This window comes from Balaenoptera ricei, chromosome 7, assembly GCF_028023285.1.
Source record: "Balaenoptera ricei isolate mBalRic1 chromosome 7, mBalRic1.hap2, whole genome shotgun sequence".
Taxonomy (NCBI): domain Eukaryota; kingdom Metazoa; phylum Chordata; class Mammalia; order Artiodactyla; family Balaenopteridae; genus Balaenoptera; species Balaenoptera ricei.
The window spans coordinates 102,681,821-102,706,482 of NC_082645.1; the positions used below are offsets into that span (position 1 = coordinate 102,681,821).

General features: G+C 52.0%; 1 protein-coding gene across 1 annotated transcript in view; it reads left to right on the top strand.

Annotated features, from left to right (window-relative positions):
• Positions 1-24,662, top strand: part of VIL1 (villin 1) — a 26,372-nt gene continuing 1,710 nt past the window's right edge. The window contains exons 1-19 of the mRNA XM_059928687.1: positions 1-31; positions 5,261-5,346; positions 5,692-5,766; positions 6,718-6,914; positions 8,315-8,423; positions 8,597-8,707; positions 10,322-10,524; positions 10,639-10,717; positions 10,940-11,038; positions 11,698-11,851; positions 12,419-12,519; positions 12,611-12,748; positions 13,348-13,506; positions 14,507-14,686; positions 15,270-15,415; positions 16,073-16,217; positions 16,661-16,849; positions 18,409-18,477; positions 19,714-19,854. Of these exons, the coding sequence (XP_059784670.1) occupies positions 5,272-5,346; positions 5,692-5,766; positions 6,718-6,914; positions 8,315-8,423; positions 8,597-8,707; positions 10,322-10,524; positions 10,639-10,717; positions 10,940-11,038; positions 11,698-11,851; positions 12,419-12,519; positions 12,611-12,748; positions 13,348-13,506; positions 14,507-14,686; positions 15,270-15,415; positions 16,073-16,217; positions 16,661-16,849; positions 18,409-18,477; positions 19,714-19,854 (2,370 nt within the window). The 5' untranslated portion in view covers positions 1-31; positions 5,261-5,271. The remainder of the gene's footprint in view (positions 32-5,260; positions 5,347-5,691; positions 5,767-6,717; positions 6,915-8,314; positions 8,424-8,596; positions 8,708-10,321; positions 10,525-10,638; positions 10,718-10,939; positions 11,039-11,697; positions 11,852-12,418; positions 12,520-12,610; positions 12,749-13,347; positions 13,507-14,506; positions 14,687-15,269; positions 15,416-16,072; positions 16,218-16,660; positions 16,850-18,408; positions 18,478-19,713; positions 19,855-24,662) is intronic.

A 24,662-nucleotide genomic window follows, 5' to 3' on the forward strand; every position in this document is an offset into this window, starting at 1 on the left:
CTCCCAGGTGGCAGCTGCCTCCTCCAGACAGGTAAGGCCACCCTGTGGGGACACATGGGACCACAGGTGGTGGGAGAGGACAGAACAGGGTCCCCTGCTCCTGGCGGGCAGCGTGGGGCCTCCTGCAGCTCCTTGGCGCGGGTGTGAGGTAGAGGCTTCGTTCTCTGGAGAGTCTGGAAAGGGCAGGGAGCCCAGTGTGGCTTCCTGGGCCTCCAAGGGAAGGATTGTGCAGCTTCACCCCGGACCACTGCTCTTTCCGACCCCCACTTGCCTCCAGTCCCCACCCCACCTCAGGTGTCACCCATCCCCGCCCGACCGCCCTGGACTGAGGAGTATCTGGGGACTTCTAGATGTAAAAGCCTCCAGTCCTGGGCAAACCGGGACTAGTTGGTCACCCTGACCTCACTGTCCCCCTAACTCCCGCGCCCACTGTCTCTTTGCTCATTTCTTCCTCATCTGAAATGGTTTCTTTCTCTGTGTCCCCATTCCCTTGAACTCCTGGGACCTCAGGGCGCTCGTCTCCTGGATACTAGGGTGTGAGCAACAGCCATCAGGGATTGAATGGGCAAAGGCAGAGAGGGGGCAGGGGGCTGTGGGCAACAGGACCCTGGGCCCTGGTCCAGGCTCGGCCACCCTCGCATGCACCTCTGCCCCATCTCTCCTCCACTGGGACCCGTCCGCTCAGCCTCACCAGGCACTGTGGCTCCATCAGCTAAAATAGGGGGAACAGGGGAGGTGGGAGCCAAGTCCAGATCAGGATCTTGGGATGTACTGACCACCCGCTTCCGAGGAAGCCTGTTCAGGCTCAGGGTGAGGCAGAGTCAGCAGGCTGGGGGCTGGGATATGTCCACTTCCTCTGCTCTCATGGGCCTAACAAAGCAGGAGGGTGTCCTTTGGGGACTGCCACATCCCTGTCCCGCTCAGGACTGCATGACTAGGAATGAAGAGCAGTGACAGCACTCTGGGGCTCCCTGGAGCCCCAACTCTGAGGACAACAAGGCAGCAGTTACGAAAGGAAAGATGGGACCTGGGGGCAGCAGGAGCCCTAACTCCCTCCAGGGTCCCAAGAAGGGCCATCCCTTTTATTCTGCGGTTCAGTCTTTCAGCTTCAAGAGTATTTATTGAGCACCTACTATGTGCTAGGATCTGGGGGCTACACAGACAAATGTGTCTAGGTCCTTGACCTTGGGGACCTCAGACTTATAAACAGATCCTCTCATCATCATGTGGTCAGGGGTCCAAGAGAGGCATCCGGCCAGGATGCCTCGGAGTCCCTGAGGAGAGGTCCATAGTCTAGCTTGAGGATTCCGGGAAGGTATCTTGGAAGAAATGAGACCTAAATTGAGTCAAGAAGAGCACGGGAGTGTTGGCCAAGTGAAGACAGGTGGCGAGGGCACTGGAAAAGAAAACTAAAGGAGAAAGGAGGGACATGAGGGGAGGGTGAGAAGCAACATGTGTGGGTGGGGGGTGGCCAGGGCCAGTGAACAGTGTGGTGTTACTAGAAGCAGAGAGAGGTGGAGGTGTGTTGGGGGCAGACTGGAGAGGCGTTCAGGTGGACAGAAGGGCCAGAGAGGGAGGGGTCCAGGCTGCTGCACCAATGGATGGCTTTGGGGTCTGGGAGTGTTGGTGCCCTTCCTCGAGGGGGATACAGAGGAGAGAGGGGACCAGGAGTGAGGGGGGAGCCAGTGAATTCAAGCTGAGAGAGAAGACATCACATATCCAAACCCAGGGCTGTGCTGTCGGCATTGGGACAGCATGGGACCCATATTCCTCCCAGCAGTTCAGGAGAGACTGGAGGCTGGGGAGGACCAGGGGGGCGGGCCAGAGGCATCTGCTCTGACCAACGTCGACAGGGCAGGAGCAGCTGGCAGCTACCCTTGGAGCATGAGTCCCCCTCTAGGGGCTGCCCTCCCCAGAATGCCCTTGCTCACCCCTTCCCTGTTCAAGCTGCTGGAGGTCCCCAGTCCTGATTTCTCTCTAGGGAGGGAGAGCCCCAGCTTTTTCAAGCCCCTGCTCCCCAGAGTCTCTGTTGCTTTGATGGACAAGAAGAGCCTCATCTTGTCTACACTCTATTCCTCTTGCTATTTCCTCCTAGACTCAGAGCATGTTCCTGTGGGACTTTAAATATTTATTTATTTATTTATTTATTTATTTGGTTGCACCGGGTCTTGGTTGTGGCAGGCGGGCTCCTTAGTTGTGGCACGCGAACTCTTAGTTGCGGCATGCATGTGGGATCTAGCTTCCTGACCAGGGATCTAACCCAGGCCCCCTGCATTGGGAGCACGGAGTCTTATCCACCGCGCCACCAGGGAAGTCCCCCTGGTGGGACTTTAGAGATCACCTAGTTGTCAACTGCCCACCTCGTGGATGAAGAAACACAGCCATGTCTGTACAGCTAGTGAGGGTCAGTCTGTTTTGGTGAAAAGAGGGATGTGGACGAAGGTGGTGATTGAAATAAAACAGAAAACATTTTCCTCTTTTGTACCCAAATTGGTTCAGCTGAACCAGGAGTCCTGGGAGCCCTGGGGTCTCTGCGGGTTGAGAGATACTTCATGGAGGAGGCCCTGGCCGACAGGGACATCAGACAGGACCCAGGCACAAGGGGCTCCTACATGTGCAGTGCTGGCTATTGGCAGGTGGCCCTGATCTGCTGGAGGGGGCGCTAATCAAAGGCTGGGCAGGGAGACCTTGCCCCCAGATTCCACAATGCCAGGGAGAGGGGGTCACCCTTCAGGACTCAGAAGAGGGAGTCTACCAGCAGTAAAAAACCAGGTCATTGTTCCAAGGGGTGACTCAGAGTTCAGGTGCAAGGAGAGATTAGATAGATTCCAGCTGTCAGTGCACGGAGGTGGGGGCCACATGACCTTTCATTTATTATCCACTGATTCAAGGAGCATTCATGGAGGGCAACTCCATGCAGGGCTGGGTGGTAGGCTCAGTGGGGAATGGGGTGGCCTCCAGCCTGGGAGGGAGGGGCAGGAAACCAGGGACAAAAATAACCGGGGACAAGTGGCTCTCCTTAGCTCATCAGAATCACTGGGGAGTTTCAAAAGCACCTATGCCCCACCTCCCAAAAGGCAGAAAATAAAGTACCCAAGAATGGGCCACACCCAGGCCTAATTAAATTAGAATCCCTGGAGATATGGATACATCCTGAGCATCAGAGATCAGTGTTGTTTAAAATCTCCCTCAGCTCGGTGCTTTGTGACCACCTAGAGGGGTGGGAGAGGGAGGGTGGGAGGGAGGGAGATGCAAGAGGGAAGAGATATGGGAACATATGTATATGTATAACTGATTCACTTCGTTATAAAGCAGAAACTAACTCACCATTGTAAAGCAATTATACTCCAATAAAGATGTTTAAAAAAAAAAAAAAAAATCTCCCTAGGGAGAACGGAGCGAGAAGCGTGCTTCTCAGGGGGGAGACGGGCTTGCCAGCGCACGGATTCTTCTGAACTAAGATTCGCAATGCAGGGGGCGAACGTCCCAGTGTTTTTGTTGTTGTTGTTTAAGTTCTAATTCGTCCCCTCTCCGGTCCTGATTACTGTACTCAGTAGATTTAGATGGCATGGACTTGAAATAAAGCACCTTTGTGTTTAAAAAAAAAAAGCTCCCTAGGTGATTCTGATGAGCAGCTGGAGTGGAGAACACAGCTACAGGTCAAAGGAATAGAGCCATAACAGATACCATAAAAGAAGACTGGGGAGAGATTTCTTCCCGCTCAGTGGGTGGAGGGTGGTTCACGTTGGAAGGATTCACTCATTCATTCATCCATCCATCCACTCAATCACTTTAACCCACACACCCAACCAACCACCCAACTACCCGCCCATTCATCCGTCTGCCCATGCACCCACTCAGCAAAAAGTGCCAGCAGTGCTATATGCTGGCGATTCAGTACCGAACAAACAAACATGGTCCCACCCCATTTTGTGTGGGCCACCAGAACAGTAACTGCGGCGTGTCTGGAGCTAGCAAGAAACAGGAAACTGCTGCATACACTTTTCTTTTATTGTGGTAAAATACACAGAACATAAGATTTACCATTTTAACCACTTTAAAACATACAATTCAGTGACATTCAATACATTCACAACGCTGCACAACCACTACCACTATCTAGTTCCAGAATATTTTCATCACTCCGAATGGAAACTCCATACCCACTAGGAGTCGCTCCCCATTCCTCCCTTCCTCCCAGCCCCTGACAACCACTAATCGCTTGCTATCTCTATGGATTTGCCTATTCTGGATATTTCATATAAATTCAATTATACAATACCGGGCCTCTGTGTCTGACTTTTTTCACTGGGCGTAAAGTAGTCAAGGTTCATCCACATTGTAGTGTGTATCGTGCTTCATTCGTTTTTTCAGCTGAATACCATTCCATTGTGTGGATAGACCACCTTTTGTTGATCTGTTCATATGGACATTTGGGTTGTTTCCACCTTTTGGCAATTGTGAATAGAGCAGCTATGAATTTTATGTACAGGTTTTTGTTTGAACACCTGTTTTTTTCAAATCTTTTGGGTGCGTACACTTTTCAACCCTTATTTATTCTTTGCTTTCTTTTTAAAAAAGAAAACTCCGTATGATGTATATATATATATATATATATATATATATATATATATATATATATATATATATATATATTTTAACCAGGCATGGCTTTGATCAAAACTTTTCAGGAAGAAAAACTGTTTGGGGCTAGATCAAGAAGGGCCTTGATTGCCAGGCTAAGGAGTGGAGGGAGACTTTTTGCAGTAGGTGATGAGGGAAGGTATTTAAACAAGAATGACAAGATCAGAGCTGGGTGAGAAGGCTGGAGGGCGGGCCCCTGGCCAATCAGGGCCCAGGGTGGGGAACTTCCCCCAGGTCCCTGAGCCCTGGCCTCGGGGCATTGTCGGGAGCTGTCCCGGGCTGGGCTGTAAGAGCGGCACTGAAACCGAGGCATGCCCAGGTCTTCTTCTTTTTTTTTTTTTTTTAATATTTATTTATTTATTTTTGGCTGTGTTGGGTCTTCGTTGTGATGCGTGGGCTTCTCATTGCGGTGGCTTCTCTTGTTGCAGAGCACGGACTCTAAGCACGTGGGCTTCAGTAGTTGTGGCGCATGGGCTTAGTTGCTCCGCAGTATGTGGGATCTTCCCAGACCAGGGCTTGAACCCGTGTCCCCTGCATTGGCAGGCGGATTCTTAACCACTGCGCCACCATGGAAGACCCCATGTCCTCTTCTTACTCTGACACCACTTCTCCCCAGGTTCATCCGCCATGACGAAACTGAGCGCCCAGGTCAAAGGCTCCCTCAACATCACCACGCCCGGGGTGCAGATATGGAGGATAGAGGTGAGGACCTGCCTGGGCACAAAGGGGGCTCTGCAGGACTGGGGTGGACCAAGGGAAGGGAGAGCCCTGGGATTACTCGACTGTCCTCCATCCTGCCCTGCTGGCATGCGAGCCCCTGGTGCCTGTCCCCAAGTGCCATCCCCACCCCCTCCTCAGGCATCGGGCACATCCTCTTGCTCCTTTTCCTCCCCACCATCCTCACACCCATTCTCCTTGTCAGTTTCCTCATGCCCTCTTCCTCCTGGCCTTCCTTTCCTAACTCTCCATTTGGTTAAGGGGGGCAGGGAAGCTGGGGGTCCTCGGTGGTTGACCCTCTGACCTCCCTGACCTCCCTTCCCTCCCTAGGCCATGCAGATGGTGCCTGTTCCTTCCAGCACCTTCGGCAGCTTCTTCGACGGTGACTGCTACATAGTCTTGGCTGTGAGTCGGGGATGGGCCGGGGAGGGGGCTGAGCAGAGAGCAAAACTCACGGTAGCAACATAGAGGAAACTTGAGGCTGGGGGCAATGGGAACTACCACCGAACTTCACCCCAGGACAGCATTCACTGGGTGTTCCCAGCCTAGAGGTAGCTCCACAGGGTCAGAGATGTAAGAGGCTCTCCCTGCCCTTGGGCTGTGAGCTCCCAGCTGGGGTGACCATCTGTGGATTTACAGTCTTGGGGGATCTTCTGAACTGGTGGGATGTCACCCTACCTTGAGCCCATGTTCCCAAAATCCACAGTCAACTTCATTTCACCTTCTCGGTTTCTTCCACATCCTGTATTGTTAACGCATTTGTACTTTTCCTTATATTGATTCACTTTTAAAATTTAAATCAATTTATTTAAAAACTTAATATCATTATCATGAATGGAACACAGTGTCCCGTGTCACAAACAGAAAGTAGCTATAAAATATTTCCATAATCAGGGACTTCCCTGGTGGTCCAGTGGTTAAGACTTCGCGTTTTCACTGCAGGGGGCGTGGGTTTGATCCCTGGTCTGGGAACTAAGATCCTGCATGTCCGGTGGCGTGGCCAAAAAAAAAAAATTCCATGATCATTTCATATATACATTTCATTGTATACCACCCAATCACCTATCAGACCTCTGATGGTCTGTGCACATCACTTTGGGAAATGCTGTAGTCCCACCAAGTTATTTCCAAGATGAGATGAGCAAGGCCCAGGTGGGGGAAGCCACTTGCCCCATGTCTCAGAGAGTCTGACAGAACTGGGGCCACGATGCAGGGCTGCTGACCACCAGTCCCATGAACTTCCCCCATGCCAAGCTCCCCTGTGGCCCAGGCCCCACGAGCTTGTGAAGCAGGGAGGCAGGGAGAGGGCTGTGGGAGCCCAGGGCCTCGGGTACACTGGACATGCCCTCTCCCTAGATCCACAAGACAGGCAGCAACCTGTCCTATGACATTCATTACTGGATCGGCCAGGACTCGTCCCAGGATGAGCAAGGGGCAGCTGCCATCTACACCACACAGATGGATGACTTTCTGAAGGGCCGGGCTGTCCAGCACCGCGAGGTCCAGGGCAACGAGAGCGAGACCTTCCGAGGCTACTTCAAGCAGGGCATTGTGTACGGAGGGGCGCGCTACAGGCTTGGGAATGGAATCAGGGCTGGGGAGGGACACCAAGGCTGGGGGGCAGACCTGGGGCTGGAAAGGGAGCCTGAGGCTGTGGGGAGAGCCCATGAGAGTAATTTTTGTTCACCTTTCTAATCTTCCACTCCCATTTCTGCTGCTGCCCTGTCCTTGGTCTTCATCTCTCTGAGTGTGTCTTTGGCTGCCGGGAGGCCATTCTGAAATTCTGTAACTCTGCATACCATGAATTTTTGTAAATCAACCCCTATTTGAATGTCCTGGAGAGCTCAGCACCAAAGGAGGCCCTCCAGGGCATCATATCAAGTCTCCCCACTGGCCAATGAGCATATGACTGCTCCTTCTTTCTCTAAAGAAACCTTTCACACTAAAATCCAGATTTCCAGCTTTTCTTGAAAAATCTGAAGTTCTGACCTCCCGGCTTTTCCCATGGAAACACACGGTCAGGAGCCAAGTTGCTACTGACCTGTAGGATAGGCCAGGATTTCTCCAGTTAGCCACAGTCCCCACCCTTCCCTTTTGTCTTGCTCTCCTTCTTTCTACACTCACAGCAGCAGTCCACTCCTTTGAGCACTTGAGGTGGTACCTCTCCTGGCTTAAGTCTGCTTGGGCTGCCATAGCAAAATACAAAAAATACAAAAACCAAAATATAGACTGGGTGGCTTAAACAACAGAAATTAGTTTTCTCACAGTTCTGGAAGTTGGAAAGTCCAAGATAAAGGTGTCGGCTGATTTGATTGCTGGTGAGGGCTCTCTCCCTGGTTTGCAGATGGCCACCCTCTCACTGTGTCCTCACATGATGGAGTGTGAGCAAGCTCTCTAGTGTCACTTCTTATAAGGGCACTAATCCAATCATGAGGTTCCCACCCTTATGACCTCACCTAGACCTTATCTAATCTATTACCTCCCAAAGGCTCCGTCTCCAAATACCATCACATTGAGGGCTAGGGCTTCAACATATGAGTTGGGAGGGGACACAATTCAGTCCATAGCATCTCCCCTCTTTCCTTCATTTCAGTCCCCTGTCCTTAGAGTCCTATCCGGTCCTTCCACATTACCACATTACCATGCACCCATCTTCGCAGGGCTCTCAACAGGGCAAGGACTAGGGTGAGGTGCACGAGGCATCTAGGGTACAAACTCCAAAGAGGCACTCACTGCCAGGGTCATGCAAATTGAGGCAATAGACCGACCTTGCATGGCCCTGAGAGTGAGTGCCTCCTTGGAGTTTGTGCCCAAGGTGCCTCATGCACCTCCCTAGTCCCAGCCCCAGCCCTCAAATGGCCCCTGTGGCAACCAGGTACCCAAGATCTGGGAGGACAGGGACCTATCACACCTCCCAGCCCACTCCCTTGGGTCAGTTCACCTCTCTTCACAGGATCCGGAAAGGGGGTGTGGCTTCTGGCATGAAACAAGTGGAGACCAACTCCTATGACATCCAGCGGCTGCTACATGTCAAGGGCAAGAGGAATGTGGTGGCCGGAGAGGTGGGCATCAACCAGGGCCGTGGGCGTGGCCTCCTCTCCCCGCTCCCAGCCTGGGTGGAGAGCAGAGGCTGAGGAGGGGTGAGGGGCAGAGGAGGGGTGGGGAAGAGATGATGGGTGATGGGGGTGATGGATGGGGTCTGAGTGGGGTCTGTGCCTGCCCCATGGCTCTCCAGGTGAAGATGTCCTGGAAGAGTTTCAACCGTGGGGATGTTTTCCTCCTGGACCTCGGGAAGCTTATCATCCAGTGGAACGGGCCAGAGAGTAACCGCATGGAGAGACTCAGGGTAACCCTGCTGGTGCACCACCCCTCCCCCCAAATCCCACCCTGCCCCAACCTGCTCCTGCACCCAGCACCCAGCCTCCCTCCCAGTCAAACTTGCCAGACCGCTGCCACACCCCAAGCAGCCCCCATTTCCCCAGGCGTCTCTCCCCTGACTGTCCAGGGTACTGTGTTTGAAGGTGGATCTGAGTCTTCATGTGTATGGGGAGAGCTATGCGTGTTGGAGTTCGCGTGTGTGTACCCTGGCTGATCCACTCAGGTCTAATGAGTCCCTGCTGTGTGGCAGACCCTGTGCCAAGCATTGGGCATCTGGTGGTGAATGAAATGGGCAGCGCCCTGCCCTGGCTCTGGCCTCCAGCTGGCCGTCCAGTGGGGAAGACAGACATGCAGGGCAATATTGGAGAAGTGAGGGGTGGGGAGTGTGGTGCTGGGGGTTCTGAGAGTTCTATGAAGGCTTCTGGGGGGAAGCAGGAGAGAAGTGGCTGGCAGGGAACCTCCTAGCTCAGCCAGAGCACAAAATGAGGGCTTTGGGGAGCTTGGAGAAGAGGGCGGGTGGGTCTCATAAGACATGTTATGTGGTCAGAAGTCTGTGTGAGAGGGTTGGGTTTTGTTCTCAGTGACCGGGAGGCCGTTGAAGGTCACTCTGACTTTTGAGAAGCGAGAGGGTGTGGAGGGCTTAAGGGCACACAGGGAGCCCCTCTGGCCGTCTGGGTGAGGAGCGCGGCTGGGAAGGTGGAATCATGGGACTTGCATGTCAGATTGGGGGTGACGAGAGAGGGGCGAGGCAGAAGTCAAAGGCTGTGCTTTTTGTGGGGATGTATGGAGTCCCATTTCCTGAGATGGGAAGATCAAGAAGCAACAAGAGTTGGGAAGAAAATCAAGAGTTCGGTTTGGGACATCTTAAAATGGGGTTATCATGGGAGTTGGAGAAATAGGATGAAAACAGAGAGCTGGGCTGGAGACAGATATGGACCTGAGCAGAAGCCTTGGGACTGGGTGAGAGGGCCTGGAGGGGAGTGGAGAGAGAAGGGGACCGGGGTGGAAAGGCCAGTAACTGAGTAGTAGACGTTGGGCAGAGGAGGGTAAGCCAGCCCTGTGTGTGAGTGTGTGTTTGGACATCTGTGTGAGCACATGAGAGACTGCTGTGTGTGTGTGTGAGTGTGTGTGTTTGGGCGTATGTGTGAGGCACATACATGAGCCTCTGTGTGTATGCATGCACGCACGTGTGCACGCATGTGTGTGTGTGTGTGGGGGGGTGTGTGTGTACATGGCTTTGGGGCAAAGAGACCGAGGACTGTGATCTTCAGGGCTCACCTCTTATGCAAAACTGTGAAGTAAAATCACAAATTTCAAACAATGTCAAAAACGAAGGCCCAGCAAGTCCCCTCCAGACCCTCTCCTGCCCAAGAGGAAACCTGCTCTTCCTGGGATTTTTGCCTGGTTTCCTCACATGCACCTAAAAAGCCTGGTCCCCCATCAAAAGGGAAGGGCCGGGCAGGTGCCTCCCCCTTGGCACTGCTGTAGGGGGCTGGGCGCTCCAGGTGTGGTTTGGGGTGGCAGACACTGCCCTGTCCCCTGCCCCCCGCCAGCCTTCACGGGTCCCGGGGCCTCCCTGCAGGGCATGACCCTGGCCAAGGAGATCCGAGACCAGGAGCGGGGTGGGCGCACCTACGTGGGCGTAGTGGACGGGGAGAACGAGAAGGCCTCGCCGCAGTTGATGGAGATCATGAACCACGTGCTGGGCCAGCGGACGGTGCTGAAGGCCGCCGTGCCTGACACGGTGGTGGAGCCGGCACTCAAGGCCACCCTCAAGTTGTACCAGTGAGTGCCCGGTTGCCTCTGGGCTCCTCTTGACCCTGGGGAACTTCCTGGGGGAGGATTCCCCAGGTGAGGGCCCGGGACCCCCCTTGTCTATGCCTCACGTTTGTCCTGCAGCGTGTCTGACTCAGGGGGAAACGTGGTGGTCAGAGAAGTCGCCACGCGGCCGCTCACCCAGGACCTGCTCAGTCACCAGGTGAGAGGGTCTGGAGGCCGCCCCCAGCCCCAACTCCCATCACCCCCCTGCCCGCCGCCTGCCCACTCTCCCCCAAGTAGGAGCGGCGCCAGGGGCCTGGGCTGGTTGTGGAGGAGGGGGTGGCATGTGAGGGAAGGCGACCTCGTGTGCCTGCCGCTCCCCTAGCCCGGCACCGAGGGCGCCCTCAGGCTCTCACCCTGCGTCCTTCTCTCCCGCCTCCAGGACTGTTACATCTTGGACCAAGGGGGCCTGAAGATCTACGTGTGGAAGGGGAAGAATGTCAATGCCCAGGAGAAGAAGGAAGCCATGAGCCAGGCACTGGTGGGCCTGGGCGTCAGGGAGGAGCACTTGGAGGAGAAGGCAGAGAAGCCGACTCCAGCAGGGAGAGGGCAGCGGGGTCAGGGCCAGGCACAGCCCCAGGCAGAGGCCAGGGAAGGCTCCGAGCCTGATTTAGCTCCAGGGGGTCTGCATATCCGCTCTGTAGCCGTCTTGGCGGGTCTCTGCACGCTGCATAGCCAACCACCCGGCAACCTGGGGGCCTCTGCAGAATGCGGGCTCCCACCTCCAGCTTGGCTGGGACAAGGGAGGGAGAAATGGAGGCTGGCCTTCCTACAAGAGGGGGTTGGGTCAGCACGGTGCTAAGGCCAAGTCAGAGTTTGGGGTCACTGTAGGAGTTGGAGTCAGTCATTCTAACTGGCTTGGGGTCAGCGTTGGATTGGGGGTGGGGTTCAAGGTCGGAGATGGAGGCTGGGATCAGGTTTGGGTCAGATTTGACCTTGGGGTTGGGGTCAGAAGTGGGTTTTGAGGTTAGCAGTGGATTCAGGGTTGAGGTCAGAGCTAGGTTGGAGGTGGTGTCGAGTTTGGAGTCTGGTTTGGCCTTGGGGTGGGGGTCAGAGCAGGGTTAGGTTTGGGGTCAGCTTTCACTAGGGGGTGGGGACTGGGGGAGGGACACAGGCCCAGCCACCTCCTTCTCTTCCCAGAACTTTATCAAAGCGAAGCAATACCCACCGAGCACGCAGGTGGAGGTGCAGAATGATGGGGCCGAGTCAGCCGTCTTTCAGCAGCTCTTCCAGAAGTGGACAGTGCCCAACCGGGCCTCAGGCCTGGGCAAAACCCATGCCGTGGGCTCCGTGGGTGAGGGTTGGCCCGAGGCAGGGTGGGACCAGAAGCCGGGAGCGGGGCCCGGAGAGCACAGACCTGTCTCCTGCCCTCCTTCCTGAACACGCCTCTTGCATGTGTGCTTTCACCCTGGGTCTGGACTCCCCAGGTGGGGTGGGGACACAAAGGGACTTGGAGAAACTCAAGAGTTGTCACAAAAATGGAGCTGAGAACAGCCTGACTTTCATTTGGAGTGGGGTTGGGTCTCTCTGGAACCCAGAAAACTTTAGTCTCCTGGACAATATTTGCTGAGGGCAAGCTCCGTGCCAGGCACCTGGGGGAGGAGAAAAGGGTTGTCCTTTCTCTGGCTGCTCTGGGAGGCCCCGGTGAAGCATGAGCCTTACAGGAGGGAGATATGGTTCTGTGTTATACCTCTGCCGCTCTCTAGCTGCATGACCTTGGGTCAGCTACTGAATCTCTCTAGCCTCAGTTTCCTCATCTGTAAAATGGGTCTAAGAATTGTAGCTTCCACTCAGGGCTGTTGTGAGAACCTGGGGGAACTCAGCTGGTGACACTGGGTATCATGATTCCCCCTCACTCCAGCTAGGGTGGAACAGGTGAAGTTTGATGCCACGTCCATGCACGTCCAGCCTCAGGTGGCGGCCCAGCAGAAGATGGTCGACGATGGGAGTGGGGAGGTGCAGGTATGGCAAGGGAGGAGGGAGGCCCGGGATGGGTGGGGAGGGTTTGGCAGAGCCTGTCCTGGACCTCACACTAGCCTGCTACCCACCCCAGGTATGGCGCATTGAGGACCTAGAGCTGGTGCCTGTGGATTCCAAGTGGCTCGGCCACTTCTATGGGGGCGACTGCTACCTGCTGCTCTACACCTACCTCATTGGCGAGAAGAAGTACTACCTGCTCTACATCTGGCAGGTCAAGCCCCACCCCACCCTGTCCAGAGCATAGCCAGCTCAGCTCCCCCTCCACTATACCCATGCCAAGTGGCCATTGCGCTTGAATTGAATATCTCTGGTGATGGGGATTTCACCCCTTTTCTATCTTGGAACTGCTTTGGCTGTGAGATCCCACTGACACTGAGTATCCCCACTCACAACCCTTTCCCCTTTTGATTCTCTGAGTCTCTCTTCCAACTCCCATTCCCTCTATCTGCTCTGACTGTGGGTTTCTATGTCCAGATGTGAGGGAGCAGGGAGATGCTTGGGTGCTGGGGTTGAGTGGTATGGTAGCCATGGTGTTTCCCTGAGAAAGGTGCAGTAAGCGGGAGAGGAGGTTTGGGGTCAAGGTGGGTCAAGGGTGGACTGGGGCTGGAAAAAGATTAGATGTGGGGCTGGGATCAGAACCGAGGTCTGGGTCAGGTGGGGATTTGGGCTGTGTCCGGGGTGGGGCTTGGTGGGGAAGACAGTTGGTTTTGGGGCCGGGCAGAATTGGGGATGGAGTTGTGGCTAAGGCTGGGGACGGAGTCAGAATCGGGGGTGTCCTCACCCTACCCCTTCCATCCTGCTCACCCCCAGGGCAGCCAGGCAAGCCGGGATGAAATCACAGCCTCGGCCTATCAGGCGGTCATCCTGGACCAGCAGTACAACAATGAACCAGTCCAGATCCTGGTCCCGATGGGCAAGGAGCCACCTCACCTCATGTCCATCTTCAAAGGACGCATGGTGGTCTACCAGGTGTGGCTGCTGGACCGGGGTGCCTGGCAGTACCGGCAGCTGAGGCGGGGTGGGCATCCAGGAGATGGGGAGGGGGACATGGGGTGGGAGCAGGGCTAGGGTGAAGCCCATTCTCCCTAGGAGAGGATTGTTTGAGGCTCCATCATCTATGTGGAATGGTAATAGGAACAGCAATTCAGTATTTTTAAAAATCCGTTTGATAAACACTTAGCACATACAAGTACTGTTTCTCTCTACACCCCTACTCCTTGGGCCCTCTCCATGAAAAAAGAAGTTATTTTGGCTGGATCTGCCTAACGATGGACCTGTCTAAAATGCACTGGTGCCTTCTGACATAACGAAATAGCCGTCTCTTGCATTCCTTTAAGCAATAATCTGGTTATTGAGCACTTACTAAGCATACAGCCCTCTGCAAAGCGCCAAGGGGGAGAAAAATGCCATGCTAATGCTGTTTACCATCTTGTTGGGCAACCAGTGAACCAACAGCCCAAGGCACTGTGTGTTTCAATGCCAGAAATATGTTGCATTCAAAGGGGAGCGTGCATACAGTAATCAGGGAATAGGCATAAAGTCCATGATGGAAAGGGGGTTTGGAGGAGGTCTTGACATTGGGGTCAGAGTTGAAGAGCTCAGCAGAGGTAAAACGAGGGCATGCGATGCAGGGGCACAGCCAGTACAAAGGCCCAGAGGAAGGGCCCCGTGGGGAACAGTGAGAAACTGACCAAGCTAAATGGAGGGTTTGGAGAGAGCTGAGAGTGACTCTCGAAAGGAAGTTTCCACCTTCAACATCAAGGGCCACGCTGAAAGCTGGGCTCTAGTCTGTAAGCCGGATGAAGGTTTCAGGCAGGGAAACACCCATGACCAAAGCAGTGTTTTGGAAAGACTATAGCCTGGTGATGGTGTAGAGGACCAGGAGGGGCAGCAGACCCACCCAACCTCTGTCGCCCCTCTAATCTCCCATCACCTTTACTAAGGTACTCCTGCCCCTCTCTCCCTGCAGGGAGGCACCTCTCGGGCTAACAGCGTGGAGCCTGTGCCCTCCACACGGCTGTTCCAGGTCCGGGGGACCAACACCAACAACACCAAGGCCTTTGAGGTCCCAGCCAGGGCCACCTCCCTCAACTCCAATGATGTCTTCATCCTCAAGACCCAGTCTTGCTGCTACCTGTGGTGTGGGAAGGTGTGTGCAGGGTCCAGCGGCCTCCCCCTCCCCGCGTGTGTCTTGGCGGTCCCCCAGCCTCAGAGCAGCCTCCCCGTGTGGGTCAGGGCAGGGGCCTCTGGCCGGGTAGGTCCCGCTCACTGGTTTCCGATGCCTCTAGCCCTGCCTCGCTCCTCCGCGGCGCTGGGTCTGGCCATCCTGATTCTCTGCCTCTGTGTCCGAGTAGGTCTTTCTCATTCTGTTTGTCTCTGGACACCCCTGTCTGTCCCCGTGTTGCTCTGTCTTTATGTCTTGGGCTCTCTCAGTCTCCCTGTGCCTGTAGCTGCCTCCCCATTTGTCTCTGTCAGGAGGACTCAGTCTCTTGGAGACTTCCTCCCGCCCAGTAGGAGTGCAGACTCTCTTGTCTCCTCTGCCATCCTTTGGAGCATCAAGGACAGAGGAGAGGTTGGGACAGCTGCCCCTGCCTGGGCCATGTGCGTGGGCCCCTGATCCAGGAGAACCTCCCAGACCCGGGAGCTCTGGGCCAGTGAATGTGGTGGAAGGAGGGGGAGGCGTGGCACTGGAGATGGGCTCCCCCAGCACAGCCGACCCCCCCTTTTCCCAGGGCTGTAGTGGGGACGAGCGGGAAATGGCCAAGATGGTTGCTGACACCATCTCCCGGACCGAGAAACAAGTGGTGGTGGAAGGGCAGGAGCCGGCCAACTTCTGGATGGCCCTGGGCGGGAAGGCCCCCTATGCCAGCACCAAGAGGTAACTCCCAGGTCCCTTGACCGCCAGCTCACTTTCCGAGGCTGGAGAGCCTCCCGGCACCTCCACCCGCATGGCCCAGAGCCTGCAGCAGGTATGGATTGAGAACTCTGTGTGCCAGGCTCTCAGGGCTGCCAGGTGAGTAAGGGGCAGCCCAGGCCCTTGGAGCCTCTCAGGCACTGGGGCTGTGTCTGTGCTGCTTACCATGGAATGCCTGGGGCCTGGTGGGGGTATTTCCACAGCCATAGGAGGCAGCTCAAAGAGAGGGGCAGGGCTATAGGTGTGCCCTTTGGGAAGAAGATGCCAGGGTCCCAGCAGCTCCTGTCCTTCCATGCTGCCACAGGACCCAGATGCTGAGGAACACAAGCTGTAAACCCTCTTTTTCTAAAGAAGGTCCATGATCCACTATTCCCCAGTTCAAAAGCAAAAGGGCATGTACTACAGTAGCAGCAGGAGGAATAGAGGGACGATATCAGGAAGAACTTCCTAACAGGACTATAGAAGAGCCACTGAAATGTATGTCCTGGAAGATTGGTGGGAATTTCTCCCTTGGAGAGCTCCTGGACTCTTGGGAGAATGCAGGACCTTTTGTGTGATCAGAAGAAAGAGCATTTTCCTAGGAGACAGGCTTTCCAATGTGCTCTCCTCTCCACCTTGCAGGCTGCAGGAGGAAACCCTGGTGATCACTCCTCGGCTCTTTGAATGTTCCAACCAGACCGGGCGCTTCCTGGCCACAGAGATCCCTGACTTCAATCAGGATGACTTGGAAGAGGATGATGTGTTCCTGCTAGATGTCTGGGACCAAGTAGGTTTGAGGGCTGGGGACCTGCCTTCCCGCCACCTCAATCCCCAGAACCAAGAAATAGTGGCTTTAGGGATAGGTAAGGTTTGACGTTTTCTTGACTCCCATATACGTTCTCCCTGGGAGTGGTGTTATGAGCCTAAGAAAGAAGAAGGCAAGTAGAGAGGAACATGCCTGGAGGGACTGCAGGGCAGGATGTATTCTTCTCCCAAAGTCCAATTCATTTCATGAGGCAGAGGAGTGTATTTGAGGGTCTTTGGCTCTGGAGAGGTTGGGAGTCACACATCTGCAGAATATCTAAGTAGAGGGCATCTGTCCAACCTCCATTTCCAGAGGCAAAATCAAGGCCTGATGGGGCCTGCCCAAGGTCAGGGTCCACTTCTGGACATCTGAGCCTGGGGGAGCCGAGGGAGCACAGAAAGGACTGACTCTGGGATGCTCCACAGGTCTTTTTCTGGATTGGAACGAATGCCAATGAGGCCGAGAAGAAAGCTGCAGCCACCACGGTGCAGGAATACCTCAAGACCCACCCCAGCGGCCGGGACCCCGAGACCCCCATCATTGTGGTGAAGCAAGGACACGAGCCCCCCACATTCACGGGCTGGTTCCTGGCTTGGGATCCCTTCAAGTGGAGTGTGAGTGGCCCCAGCCCACCTGCTCCTTCCAGCCCAGTGCATCCTTCATGGCACATCGAGGGCAGGGTGGACTCCTGGCTTTTCTGTTCATTGTGATAGACGACCTGTGATATATCTGTAAAGGGGTTGGGGAGACTTAGAATAAACAGTAAGGCTGCAGCAAGACCATTAAGGCCCCTGGTGAGGGAGAAGAAAGGAAATCTATCAAAAACCTAGGCTAATGACAGTATCTTTCTTGTGCACTAGATTTAGCTCAAAGCTCTTGGACATTATTGGTAAGAGCTGTACTGATTATTTAAATGCAAATTAATTAAAATTTGCATTTAAATTGATTAAAGAATTGATTTCTTTAAAATTGGAGAATTGATTTCTCACTAAATTAATGAATTAAAGAATTAAAATTAAAGAACTGATTTCTCACTAGTCACATGTGGCTGGTGGGTACCATATTGGACAGCACAGAAAAAGAACATTTCCATCATCATTGCAGAAACTTCTATGCGACAGCATTGGTGGGTCCTCTGAACATGTCAGTTCTAAAGGAAAGTGTTTAAAGACGGATGTCTCCTGGCACTAAATTCTAAGCAAATAGATGTCTCCTGGTCCTATCTGTGGTCCTTACCTGAGGGACAGTGAATCAGATTTCCACAGGATTTTCTAAACTGGTCTCAGATAGAAGCAGAGGGCAGCTCCTCAAAATGGAACCCCAGTGAATGTTCTCTGAAGGAAGGAGGAAGGCTAAGGTAGAATGAATGTTGACCTGGTGGCTTTGGGTACATGAAATTGACAAAACAGATGAGATTAGGGAAATAAAGCTTAGATTAATTTCCTCAAATGTGTTTAAACAAATTCAGTGTTTGATGAGCTAAGTTTAGTCTTGATGATGGATTCAAATAAATCTCAAGGCTGCACACCTAGATGCCAGAACTTCTCAAACCCAGGTCAGTGTCCCAAGTCAACAACTCTGGCAGATCTTCCCCCACCTCAAGTCTGTGCTGGCGTCTCTCACAGACTCATTCATTCACTCACTCAATCATTTATTCATTCACTCATTCATTCAGTCAGCATAACTGGAGCTCATAATGCGCCATGCTTGCTGCCAGGCGCTGGGGATGTGGAGATGGGGCTCCCCATGGAGCCAAGGTCCCCTCTACTCCCTTCACTCCTCCGTGGTAGGGTCCCCTCCAGGATCTGAGAGGAGCCCCCCAGTTCTCCAGGACCTCTCAGTCCCCCAGAGCCTACACAGTGTGGGCAGGGGTCTCAAGATTGTGCGACTGCTTAGACCCCGAGGGTGGGGAAAAATCGTACTTTCCATCCCCATGTTGGGCCAAGCAGGGCAAACAGCCCCCTGCCCCAGCCTGTTACCCGTCAGCCCTTCGTGCTCATCCTTACCATCCAACCTCCTTTTTCAGGGACGTCCTCCAGCCTCCCCCTGAGCTTCCTCATCTCCTTCTCACCCCCGGGCCCTAGGCCAGCCTTCTTTCAAAGCCTGAAGGAAAATATTCTTCTGTCTCCTCCGCTGAGACCCAGGTCTAATTTGTTACTTACTTTACTTGCAGAACGCCAAATCCTATGAGGCCCTGAAGGCGGAGCTTGGAAACTCTGGAGACTGGGGCCAGATCATTGATGTGAGCACGGGGCAGTTGGCGGTGGCCATTGACAATGGTCAGACCCGTGAGAGCCGAGAAAGCTCCACGGAACATGCCAGGGTCCTCTGCTTCCTTCCCACTGTTCCCTCCCACTTCTCCTAGTTCTTCTTGCTGTTTAACTTCAATGCCTCTAGCTGTTTTGTCTCCTCCATTCCCTAGTGAAATGGCTCCCAAATTTTATCATGCATAAGAGTCTGGCTGATGGGGAACTAGGGGATGGGGGAAGCTTATTAAAATGCAGATTCCAAGGTCCCACTTCCCAAAATTCTGGTTTGTAGAGTTGGGCTGAGACCTAGTAATATGTGTATTTTTCACAAAGGGCCCAGGTAATTTGATGCAGTTAGTCCGCAGATCACACTTGGGGAAATAGTGACTTCTCTACTATCATCACCCTGGTGATCCCTTCTCTGGGTAGAATAACCTTTTCCTTCGATGTTTCAGTTAGTTCATGGAAATGTGTTCCGCCTACAGGCCTAAGATGTGGAAATATGAAATCAAAGAAGTTCACAGGCTTGCAGGCGAAACAAGACCAAGTAGACTCTGCAGAAGTGTGTCCAGAACATGAGAGCAATTTCCCAAGCACGCTGGGGTTATCAGCAGATAACACGTGTGGCTCCTCAGCCTCACCCGCAGGCTGGGAACCCTGTGGCACTCAATAAACCCTTCTTGGTTGACGGATGGTGCAGATGGGAAAGCGTAGATAGATAGGTCAAGGCTAAGTGAATTTACGGATGACAGTTTCACAACAGATAAGAGAAAGAGGGTCATAAATGTCCAAGGTAGACCTCGAACATCAGGGTAGCCATGGAGAAGTTCATAAGTCATAGAACAAAACAGTCATCTTACACCCACTGGCTTTGGCTGAATACAGACCGCCAAGCTTTAGCTCATGGGTCCTGTCCAAAGTGCCATGTTTTTATGAGTGTGTGTATGTGCGTGTGGACAGTGGGAGGCGCGGGTCATGGAAGGCTTCTTCTTTTTTTTTTTTTTGGCCACACCACGAGGCTTACGGGATCTTAGTTCCCTGACCAGGGATTGAACCCGGACCCTTGTCAGTGAAAGCGCCGAGTCCTAACCATTGGAACGTCAGGGAATTCCCATGGAGGGCTTCTTGAAAGAGGTCCCCTAGGGTCAGTGTTGACTTCAGAGAAAAAGGCAGCCTGGAAGGCAGACACCAACCAGCTGAACTAACAGTGTTTTCCTTTTCTTCCCTAGGAGCTCGCAAACCCTAAACTAGACGTGTTCAACGCTAACAGCAATATCAGTTCTGGGCCTCTACCCATCTTTCCCCTGGAGCAGCTGGTGAACAAGCCTGTGGAGGAGCTTCCCGAGGGCGTGGATCCCAGCAGGAAGGAGGTGGGTCAGACTCTGAGAAGGAGGACGAATCTGATTTAGTCAGAGATTTCCTTCTGAAAGGTGAACGGGAATTATTCAGGCAGAGTGGGTTACTCTTGGAGACAGGAACAGTATACACAAAGCCCAGAAGTAGGAAGTAAACACAGCTCGGGCGAAAGGATGAGGTAGCCAGAGCGGTGGGGTATGTGGAGCTGGGGAGGGGCGGCTGATAGCTAGGGAGGGGCAGGGAGCTGGGCAGTGCCTTCTACGCCAGGCTAGGGGTGGGCGGTGTCCATTCTAAAAATCAAGGGGAACCATTATGGTGAAGCAGGGGAGTGGCAGACAGGCTTACGCTTTTCAAAGACCACTCTAGTTGCTCAGTGAAGAATGGACTGGAAGGTGGCCAAAGCAGCAGCCACAAGTCAGGCTGAGAGGTAGACGGGAGCCTAGAATAGATGGTGGCAGGTGGAGGTGGGGGTGGGTGGAGGGAAGGAGAGGGTTTAGGGAAATATTTCGGAGGTTAAATCAACGACACTTGGTAACGAACGGATAAAGGTTGTGAGAGGGGAAAGTTGTGTCATTTTCTGAGATAAAAATCCTGGATCAGACCCAGCTTAGAAGGGGACAATCATGAGTTTAGTGGCAGCCATGTCGTTTGCAGCACCCAAGAGACATCCTGGTTGAAATACATGTTTGGCGGGCTGGCGATTCAGAGGAGCACCGGGGAGGAGACTCATTGGCACAGGGTCCATCAGTTAGCTGCAGCTGCTGTCTGTGTGGACCACTTGTGGGAGAGAGTTTGGCAAGAAGGGCTTGTTAAAAAACATATTTCTGGACTTCCCTGGTGGTCCAGTGGTTAAGACTTTGTGCTTCCACTGCACGGGGCACGAGTTTGATCCCTGGTCAGGGAAGTTCCACATGCCATGCGGTGCGGCCAAAAAGAAGAAGAAAACAAAACCCACATTTCTAGTATTCATTCCCACTTCATGAACATCTAAAATAGACTGCAAATCTAGCCTGAGAGGGTACTGAGAGAAGAGAAAATTTACTCTGTGTATAATAAACCATAAAGAAGTCTTAGAGAAAAATTAATGAATCTACAGAAGTGAGATGACTATTTTCTCCAGGAACATCTGAGTCCTTTATGGGTTTGGGCCCGATATATGCATAAGTGTATTGTTTCCAGAACATTGCATCCTGCCCGTCACCTTTAGAACCCTTCTGTGCATTCTCTCCCATATCCACCAATGTGTCCTCACTGTAAAATTGGGATGATCCCAATATCATATAATATTATATTATTCATAATAATGTTACAAATATTATTATTTGCCCAGCCCCTGGTACATAGGAAGTGTTCTATACATGTAGGCTGTTATTATCATTGCTTGTTCTGCACCTGAGAAAACTCAGACCCAGAGCAGGGAAGTGACTTGCCTAATGTGATGTAACTAGTCAGTAGCAAAGTCAGAGCAAGAATCAGGTCTTCTGAGTCCCGCTGTTACTGTCATATCACGTAGCACAGAAAAAGTATTTCTAAATGGAAGGGCAGCCAATATTATTGAACCAGGTGATTAAAAGGAGGCTAAATATTGACAATATATTTTGTTGGTAAGGCTGTGGAGAAATTATATTATTCTGTTGGTGTGAGGGCAGAATGTTACAACCCCTGTAGAGGGGAATTTTGCAATATCTAACAAAGTTAAATATGCATTTACCTATTTTAAAAAATGGAAGCTAAGTAGATCGCTCATTTTGAATATAACAAACAGAATCAAGACAACCCCACCATGGTAGAAGCAGTCTAAAAAGTCTTAGATTCTTTTTAAAAAATCAGTTTTTAAAAAATCAGTTGCTGCTGATTTCTTTTTTTAATTGTGGGAGTAGCGTGGATTCTTGCAGCAGTGCTGTGAGCTCCATGCCAAGTGGGGAGAGTGGACAAGCTCTCTGGCTGCTCCAGACGTAGAGGCAGCAGCAAGAGGGTAATCTGTTTGAGTACCAATGAGTAAACCACAGAGAGGCGGATGTGGGCATGGGTGAGGCCAGTAATCAGCTGGTAGGACTGCAGGGTTCAAGAACAGGACCAGTGGAAAGATTCAAGTCCACTGGGATGGGCAGTCTCTGCCCTCTAGCCTGGGGGTCAGAGTCCAAAAGTCTCAACCAAGCTGCAGAGCCAGCTTGGGTGGGACAGAGAGAGGGCACCTAAGGCACTTGCAGACCATCAAGACGGCAGCCACAGCTGTGAGGGACCTTCTTCCAAAACAAGGTGCTCCACTGCCCTGCCTGGGGGAGTGGGGAGGCCTCCCAGGAGCCTTGAGCAGAAAATGCGCAGAGGTGGGATGACAGGTTAGAAAACTGGGGCTTCAGATCCACCTGAGCTTGAAATCCATCTACAGGTGTTTACCAAGAAGCTCTTCAGTTCAGGGCTCTCTGAGGCAGTCAAAAAAACATTTTCCAGGGCAATCCTACATAGCAGAACAGCCCAAGATTGAAAAGAATCCCACTGCTCTCACCCCGGCTCTGGCCCCTTCTGGTGCCTGGGGGAGCAGAGCTGGAGGTGGGAGATGCTCTTTTCTAACAATTTGAATTTGGGGTTCTTACTTGAGTATGCCTTGAGGATACTGGCCAGCTCCCAGCAGTTTCACTACTATATCATGTTTGAACTGGGAGCAAAGGTCATTTCAGTCTTAAGGCTGAAGAGACCCAAGGTCTAGAAAGGTGACTCCCAGTCGTGATTTTCAAACCAAGAGTGAAAAGGTAGAATTTTGCTGTCTAATCTTCTAGATGATCCACAGGATGAGAGAAGCTGGTACATGTCATTTACCCAAATATTTTGTTTCCCACTCAATAGCTAGGCAAAATTTGACTCTAAATTTGTTTCGTGGCTTTCCTAGCTTCTTTTCTTAGCATCTTTCCCCTCACCTCAGTTGTACCCCTGCTGCTACCTGCCACCATCTCTAAGCAAAACCTGTTCCCACAAAATAATGGCTGATGCATTCACAGTGGAATATAGAAGACTGGTGAGGTTTAACCAGGAACATGTTGCCTCTTAACTAGGAACAAACCTAGAAGCCAAGAGAGATGAAGATAACTATAATGGTAAAATTCAGTCACCTGTGAGCACAGTAGTATATACTTTGCCAGTCTGGGAGGGAAAGATGACCTTTACAGGATCCCTGAAATCACTCAGGAAAGGGGGTGAGTGTGGTGCAGTGGAGCATGTATTGGGATCAGATGACCTTAACTTTCTTTTTTTTCCCTTTTTTAAAAATTATGGTGAAATATACATAATATAAAATTTACCATCTTAGCCATTTTTAAGTGTACAGCTCAGTGGCATTAATAAACACATTCACATCATTGTGCAACCATCAACCCTGCCCATCTCCAGAACTTTTTCATCTTCCCAAACTGAAACTCTGCACCCATTAAACAACTCCCCCATCACCACTCCTCCCCCAGCCCCTGGCACCCACCATTCTGCTTTCTGTCTCTATGGGTTTGGCTCCTCTAGGAACTGCATGTGAGTGGGCTCATACAGCATGTGTCTTTATGTGATGGGCTTATTTCACTCAGCACAGTATTCTCAAGGTTCATCCATGTTGTAGCAGGTGTCAGAATTTCCTTCTTTTTTAAGGCTGAATAATGTTCTGTTGTATTTATATACCACTTTTTGCTGATCTATTCATCTGTCAATGGACACTTGGGTTACCTCCACATTTTAGCCATTGGGAATAATGCCTGCTATGAACATGGCTGTACAAATCTCTCTTCAAGACCCTGCTTTCAATTCCTTTGGGTATATACCGAGAAACAGATTGCTGGGTCATATGGTAATTCTTGAGGCATACCATACCGTTTTCCATAGTGGTTCCCAGCAATGCACAAGGGTTCCAGTTTCTCTACGTTCTTGCCAACACTACCGTTTCCTGTTTTTGTTTTGTTTTCATTTTTGTTTCATAATAGCCATCCTAGTGACCATGAAGTAGTATCTCATTGCAGTTTTGGTTTTTGTTTCCCTAATGATTAGTGATGTTGAGCGTCTTTGCATGTGCTTATTGGCCATCTGTATGTTGTCTTTGGAGAAATGTCTAATTAAGTCCTTGTCCATTTTTTTAAAAAATTAATTTATTTATTTTTGGCTGCATCATCAGAAAATAGTTGCAAGTCATCAGATATATGACTTGCAACTATTTTCTTCCATCTGTGTGTAGTCTTTTTTTTCCCCAGGCATGTTTGTTTATTTATTTATTTATTTGCTGCACTGCACAGCATGTGGGATCCTGGTTCCCCAACCAGGGATCAAACCCGTGCCCCATGCATTGGGAGCGCAGAGTCTTAACCACTGGACCACCAGGGAAGTCCCTGTGTGTCGTCTTTTTTTAAAATTTATTTATTTATTATTTATTTATTTTTGGCTGTGTTGGGTCTTCGTTTCTGTGCGAGGGCTTTCTCCAGTTGCGGCAAGCGGGGGCCACTCTTCATCGCGGTGTGCGGGCCTCTCACTATTGCAGTGTCTCTTGTTGCGGAGCACAGGCTCCAGATGCGTAGGCTCAGTAGTTGTGGCTCATGGGCCTAGTTGCTCCGTGGCATGTGGGATCTTCCCAGAGCAGGGCTCGAACCCGTGTACCCTGCATTGGCAGGCAGATTCTCAACCACCGCGCCACCAGGGAAGCCCTGTGTGTCTTCTTTTGATGCACAAAATTTTTTAATTTTCATGAAGTCCACTTTTTCTTTTTTTCTTTTGTTGTCTGTGCCTTTGGAGTCACATCTAAGAAATCACTGCCAAATTCAATGTCATGAAGCTTTTTTTTAAAAATAAATTTAGT